Below are 7,763 nucleotides of genomic sequence, written 5' to 3'. Positions count from 1 at the left end.
ATTTCCAATTTGTCAACCTTTATATACGCATATTTATCTCTCAAATGATTTTACATGAGAATAAGTTTAATTAATTTTAGGGTTCATTTAATTAGTTATAGCCCCATGAACTCTTTCAATAATATTTTCATGTTTCATTTTTCGTAAGTAAAAAAATCTCACTTTTGCATTTGCGTTGGACTAAAATTTTTAGATAAAAATCTCTTAAATTTAATTAAAATACATAAACTTATAACATATTTTCACTATATCAGTATGCATTCAAAGAATTTATTTAAAACTTTTAATCCCTTCGATTAATTTTGCCATTAAAATTTTTTTATTCGACAATTATAAAAAAGGGAAAAAAAACTTTTTAAAAATAATTTTGATGTATTTTTAAAGAGGGAAAGTTATAAACATATCATTATAAAGAAAAGATTGCATGAAACTATGATTCCACGTCATCTTTATCCCTTCACAATATCAGATTTTTCCCTTGTTTTATTTTGGAACAATGAATTAATATAGGAAGCAAGGTATGAAATTTGAAAAACACAAAATTCAGGTGTATGTGAAGTTGAAATATATTTCAATAAATGGTTTGGGTATTAAATTAATAGTTGACAAATCATGATGAAAATTTTAGTTTGAAATTAAAGCTTGAAAAAGTGACTTTAATTAGAAGGTACAGCTGGGTCTGGAGTTTTATAAAATGTGAATGTAGATCTCAATGATACCGCGGCAACTATGATTACCATAATTAACCTAATCTTTTTAATCATTTCTTAAAAGGATAATTACCTATTTCATCCTCCAATTTCTGAGTAATTTTTGGCAGTGAGTTGCAGTTTGGCTGTACCTAGTTGTCATAATTTGGGTGCATGAGATTGAGTGTTGATGACTGGATTCTTGTGAACATTGGTCACATGTCAAAGCTGGATTTGGTCCAATAATTTTATTTTCTTTTTCGAAGATGTTCCCATGTTGACTAAGCTTGGTTGTATCTAAATCTAATCACTTAATTAAAAAGAAGAAAATTTAATTTTTTGGGGGTTTTTTAAGATGTTAAATTTCTAACCACAGATGCAAGTAAACAGGGTACTTTCTTGTTTTCCTTTATTAGTAGTTCTTCTTCACTCAAAAAGAACAATAGATCAGTGTTAAAACTTAAAAGCCTTCCCTTTTCCTCTTCTCCACCATGTTTTGACTTGAACAAGTTTTTTTTACATTTTTCTGTCTTGTTCCCACGTCTCAGAATTGAAAACCCAGTTTGAGTTTTGAGTTCATTTGCTAAATTTTTGATCTGGGTTTTGAATCTACTGGTTTTTGAAAATGGCTCTAAGTTCAGTTGTGGTCACCATGGAGAAGCCTAATAAGTTCTCTTTAGTGGAAATCAATGGCTCAGATTCAACTCTGCTACTCGAGAAACAAAAAGCAGTGAGTCCCAAACAGTTCACATGGTTCCTTTTCCTCAAAGCTAACAGAGTTTTTGCTTGTCTTTCATGGCTGCCAATGGCTTTGAAAACCACGTTTTTATCGGTCAAGAAACGCATTGCATTATCTGATGTGAGTGACGAAGAAGCCAAAAGCAGAAGATTGTATAGATTCATCAAAGTCTTTCTTTTTATCTCTATATTTGCTTTGGTTTTAGAAATCTTTGCTCATTTGAAGAAATGGAATTTGAACATGATTCAACCATGGGAGGTTCAAGGTCTCTTCCAATGGTGTTATATGACATGGTTGTCATTTAGAGTTGATTATGTTGCTCCATTGGTGCTAACCATGTCCAAATTCTGCATTGTTCTCTTCTTGATTCAGTCTCTTGATCGCCTTATTCTTTGTTTGGGTTGTTTCTGGATTAAATATAAGAACTTGAAACCAAGAATCAATGGAGATGCTTATGATATTGAAGATGGCTCAAGTTTTCCTATGGTTCTAGTGCAGATCCCAATGTGCAATGAAAGAGAGGTGTGAATTTTAAGCCTTAAAATCCACTTCAGTTTCATTTGATCTGTTTTCAAGTAATCCTTGTTTTATTTTCCAGGTATTTGCACAATCAATTGCAGCTGCTTCTCAGCTTGATTGGCCTAAAGACCGGATTCTAATTCAAGTTCTAGATGATTCAGATGATGGGAATTTACAGCTTTTGATCAAAGATGAAGTTTCATTATGGCGTGAGAAAGGGGTGAACATAATCTACCGGCATCGGTTAATCCGAACCGGATACAAAGCCGGCAACCTTAAATCAGCAATGGCATGTGATTATGTTAAGGACTATGAATTTGTTGCTATATTTGATGCAGATTTCCAGCCTAACCCTGATTTCCTCAAGCAAACCGTGCCTCACTTCAAGGTATTCAATGAAAATTCCAATAGAAAGATTCAAATTTCGGGTTCATTTTGGTTATTGTAATGATTTAAACAATGTTGAATTGTTGATCTCCATTGCAGGGTGACCCTGAGCTTGGTTTAGTTCAAGCTCGTTGGTCATTTGTGAATAAAGATGAGAATTTGCTTACAAGGCTTCAAAACATCAATCTTTGCTTCCATTTCGAAGTTGAGCAGCAAGTGAATGGTGCTTTCCTCAACTTCTTCGGATTCAACGGGACGGCTGGCGTGTGGAGGATCAAGGCCTTGGAAGAATCCGGTGGTTGGCTCGAGAGAACAACTGTTGAGGACATGGATATCGCGGTTCGAGCACACTTAAATGGATGGAAATTCATCTTCCTCAATGATGTTAAAGTGCTTTGTGAGCTGCCTGAGTCTTATGAAGCTTACAAGAAACAGCAGCACCGATGGCATTCAGGTCCGATGCAGTTGTTTCGGTTATGTCTCCCTGCAATTGTAACATCCAAGGTTTGATTTGTTTTATGATGATCTGAATCCCTTAAAATGCACATGCAATTGAGTATAATGATTTGTGTTTGATCCATGCAGATATCGGTATCGAAGAAGGCCAATTTGATATTCCTGTTTTTCCTACTAAGGAAGCTTATACTTCCATTTTACTCCTTCACATTGTTCTGCATCATACTTCCATTAACAATGTTCATTCCTGAAGCTGAACTTCCCCTTTGGGTTATCTGTTATATCCCAATTTTCATGTCATTCCTAAACATCATCCCGGCCCTGAAATCCTTCCCTTTCTTAGTCCCGTACCTTCTGTTCGAAAACACAATGTCGGTAACCAAATTTAATGCCATGATCTCGGGACTATTCCAGCTCGGGAGCGCCTACGAATGGGTAGTAACGAAGAAAACAGGTCGATCATCAGAATCCGACTTAGTGGCCTTAGCTGAAAGGGAATCGAAATCATTGAACGAAGAAAAGATCACGAGGAGACACTCCGAATCCGGGTTGGAGACATTGAATAAACTCAAAAAACAAGAAGAAATCACCCCTTTGAAGAAGAGAAATCGACTCTATAGGAAAGAGCTGGTACTGGCTTTTCTTCTACTCACTGCTGCTGCAAGAAGCTTACTGTCTGCACATGGAGTTCATTTCTATTTCTTGTTGTTTCAAGGCTTGACTTTTCTAGTAGTTGGCTTGGATTTGATTGGTGAACAAATAAGTTAAAAACAACAACAACAAAGAGACAACCTAGTTTTTTTCAAATTATAATGTTTTTTTTAGTGCATATACAGAGTTTGGATTGGTTTCCATGGACTAAAGCTAGAATTAAGAGATAAAAAAGAGTTGAGTTTATTGTATACTTCTACAAGTAATCTGTGTATCAATAATATGATAATTCAATATAAAATTTTCAATTCCAATTTACTATTATGTTACTTTTTGAAATGAATACACAAAGATGTGCTTGTAAAAGGGATTGCAGCAGCAAAAAGCAAGCTTCTTCGAGTTATATGCTTCGGATTCGTAGTTGCCGGTGCGGATTGATAGTTAGAATGGATGAAAATGATGAATGCTGTTTCGGGTTCTTCGATTTATTCCCGGCATTGCATGAGAGTTTTGCAACCAGACCATGGTCCTGGTGCAAACTCAGCTAAATTCTTGAATTTGAACCCAGATTTATTGGATGTCAACTTGGCCATATAGACTAACTAATTAGATTAAATTCGGGTTCAAATGCTCGTGTTTGGAGCAGTGATTAAAGCTCTCATTTGTATCTCAACCGCTGATTTTGTATTGATAAAAAAGACAAAGGCCAGCTATAAGGGCTAAGGTACGTCAATGGCTCCGCTAATTATGGCCTGAATTTAGCACTCTTAACGTGTTATTGTAAAACTTTAAAAGCAAAGTTTAAAACAGCTTATTTGTTTGAAATGTTCAAACATTAACCAAACCAAAGACAAAAATGAAGTGTCCAATTGACTTAAGTACATGGGTTTGGAAGTCAACCAGTTTTTCCCATTGTTATTTCCACATTGTACATGGGTTGTGAAATGAGAAAGAATTGTACGGAATTATAATTTCATGTTATTCATATATCTTTTTGCTAAGAGAATGAAAAATCCGATTTTTCCATCTGATTTTTAGTATTTTAGTTGTACTTAAATTTTTTGAGAACGAAAAAATTAAAAATTAGGAGAAAAAAATCTGATTTGTCATTTTCCTATTAAAAAAGGATAGAGATGACGTGGAATCACAATTTTATACAATTCCTTCTCCTAATTGAGATATTTATACAAAGAAGACATCTCACACATATTGAAAAGGAATATCCCCAATTAACTTTAGTACACACTCAAAATTGGATTAAGGAACAACTAAAAGCTTAAATTATCAAGTTTTCCCCCACCCTGACCTCGTAGGATTTTGGGATGAGGCAAGATAGATCAGGTTTTCATTAAAAAATTTATGATTAAATTGGGATTAGGTTTAGATAAAATCTGTTTTGCGATCTTGATATTTTCATTAATTTTTTTAATTTTATTAGTTTTTAAAGGATTTTAAGTATTTATTTTTTAATTCATTAAATAATATATTTTTTATAATATCAAAAAATATATTTATACTAATTGAATAAGAATTGGTTTAATTTAGAATAAAAAGTTAACTAAGTTTGATTATAATTAAGAGTATAAAATAACATTTTTAAAGTAATGAAAATAAAAAAAAAGTGATAAACAATCGATTGTAAAATGTTAAGTAGTTAAATAAAATAATTTGTCATTAGAATATAAGTTAAAATTTCTTCTACAAAGGACCAATACTTTAAGAAATAATATTTGGTACATTGTCAGTGAAGGTTTTAAACTCGACAAGTAGGGTCAGGGGGTTGACAAGTGTCCTACAGGGGTATAGTAAAATATTAAAAAAAAATATTTTAAAAAAGAGACAAATGGCAAATTTTTAGGACTGCTTGTGGAATTAAAAAAATACACTATTAGTGTACCAAATACTGACCCATACTTTAGTACCTTATTGTGTAGCACATAATACTTCAAAATATCATGATAAAAAAAATTCACAATTGTACAAGTATTATTAAAATCAAATAATAATAAATATATCAAATATCATATAATAATAAATGAACATGTCAAATTGCAACACCCAATTTTCTTAAGTTTGGAATGCTAAATTATATTAAATAATTTAATTTGGTTTAGTGGTTGAGGGTTGTGATTGTGTGCATGAGGTTTGGGGTTTGAGTTATTTCTTTGGAAATTTTGTTAATTTTTGGTTATATTCCTATTTTGATTATTTGGCTTAAATCTTATTTCTAAGCAAATTATAATAGAATAAGCTTGCTGGTTCAGTGGTATAATGTCAATTTACTCTTAGATCTTGTGTTTGAGTCTTTGTGTATGCAATGTGAGAAAATATTTTTTGTTTCTTGCCGTGTGTTAGAAGTTAGGTTATATTCAAATTCTAAATAAAACTGATAGGATTTTGTGGGAAGAGATTTTGATAAAATATTTTATTTCATTTAATTTTATCTTATTTTGAATTATAAAAAAAAATCTATCCCTAAGTTTGCTCCCACTCCCAACAGTCTACCCCCTTTCCCCTCACATTTTTTTTCTTTCTTTTGGTTTCTCTCTATCTCTTCTTTCTCCTTTTCTTTCTCTCATTAGAAATTATTTCTTGTCTATTGTTTTTCTTTGTTGCTGTTCCATTTGTTTTCTGTGTTCGTGTGCAAGTTTCGTCCTTCGATCGTGGATCAAGCATGGTGTAGGTTTGTTAAGTAACTTTTTGTTATTTTAGATTGGATTTATTCTTGGACAAGATAGGAGTTCTTGATGTTTAATTTTCTTTTTACGTAGTGTTAAGTGTTTTCGTGATTTTGTTTAGGCGAAGGGTGTGAGAATCAAGTCCCACTAGTAGGGTAATTCTTGTTTTGGACTTTGCTTTTCGAGTGGTAAGTGCTCGAACTTCACTTTAGGGACTGAAATTTTGATAAGGGGATGTGATGTTGGATGGGTCTTTGATGGTTAATTGATGTAATTTGATGAATGATTGTAGGATTCGTGAGTTCTCGGTTGTGTGGTTAATCATAAATATAGTTAGGTGTGTTAAACTAACCCAAAACTTCAACTGAAACTCAAAAAAATTGAAAAATAAGGGCTATTTTTGAAACTGCCCAGTGTCACACGGCCGTGTGCACCACATGACTATGTGGTAGGCCGTGTGGAGCACATGATCATGTGTGATTACACGACCTGTGCAGGTAGGCCGTGTGGGCTTTTTTGGCCAATTTTAAGGCCCGATTAGGGGTCGATTAATGGACTAAAAAACTGGGTCTGTGGACATTTTGTAGGCTTGGAAAATCATAAGATTCAGTATGTTTGCTCATGGGTAAGCTTAGAAGGCATGTTAAGTAAGTTATGTTATGTATAAAATGTGATATGATATGCTCTGTAAATATGTATGTTTGCGGTATGCATGCCATACAACTTATGAGATATGTATGTATGTTTTCATATTTATGTATACGCATTGGGGTGGGTTATGTTTTGATGGAAGAAGTGTAATTTGGCAATTTTTATTACAATTATGACAGTTAAACCGCAATTTCTGTCAGGCAGCTCAACTACATATTTATGAGTGACATACTGCCACATATATTGCACGGTTCACGTTCACTTATTAGGTTTTTCCCTTAAAAGAAAAATTGTATAGAATCAAAATTATTTGTTTTTATGATTGATTGATTCTTGCGAAATTATGTGAATATTATAAAATTGTCATAGATTGCCATGCATATAATGGAAACATGTCATTTAGATTAGGTAAGAATGCCACTAGGACAATTGTATGATCATTCTTGAAATTTGGGATAAAAAACCTTGCATGTTCTTAAAAATATTGAGTGAGAGAAGGTCCTTAAACAATACCTTCGACCTCCATTGATGGTCCTTAAGTGATAGCATGATAAAGTTTCAAGTCGATTCCTACCCTGGCCGCACCGCAAGGTAAACTTTTTCACGTGGGTTCACTAAATGATGTTTCCTTTTAAGGACAACTAGTCATGCATGGCTGTTAGAAAGATTGTCCCAAGATGACTTACAAATGAAAGCATGTTCATGATGAGTATTGAGTCAATGGTTACACACTCAAGATCACCTCTTATTAAATAGTTTCCCAAGAAACGATATTTAAGCTAAAGATGATGGTCAAACGTTAAACGATCGTTAGTTCATGTGGAGTCTTGAAAATTAAGATTCACGAACTGATTAGATGTAATCCATGTTCTTGCTAGTTAATCATGGGATCCCAAGGCAACATGGTTGATGGGTGTGATAATGATCGTAGCAACGAAAAAAAAATATTTTTTCAAGGTTTTAATACAAGACGCATGCATCATACTACATTCT

The 7,763-nt window shown here is 33.2% G+C and overlaps 1 protein-coding gene across 1 annotated transcript; it reads left to right on the top strand.

The window, feature by feature from the left end:
• The first annotated feature begins 722 nt into the window (after positions 1 to 722).
• Positions 723 to 3,759, top strand: LOC107892306 (xyloglucan glycosyltransferase 4). Its single transcript, XM_016817343.2, has 4 exons — positions 723 to 1,950; positions 2,027 to 2,335; positions 2,434 to 2,838; positions 2,920 to 3,759. The coding sequence occupies exons 1-4, from the start codon at positions 1,315 to 1,317 to the stop codon at positions 3,556 to 3,558; spliced, it is 1,989 nt and encodes a 662-aa protein (XP_016672832.1). The 5' UTR covers positions 723 to 1,314; the 3' UTR covers positions 3,559 to 3,759.
• The last annotated feature ends 4,004 nt before the right edge of the window (positions 3,760 to 7,763 follow it).

This window comes from Gossypium hirsutum, chromosome D09 (genome assembly GCF_007990345.1).
Source record: "Gossypium hirsutum isolate 1008001.06 chromosome D09, Gossypium_hirsutum_v2.1, whole genome shotgun sequence".
Taxonomy (NCBI): domain Eukaryota; kingdom Viridiplantae; phylum Streptophyta; class Magnoliopsida; order Malvales; family Malvaceae; genus Gossypium; species Gossypium hirsutum.
Note: the sequence above shows the minus strand (reverse complement) of the source record. Positions and strands in the feature narration are given on the sequence as shown.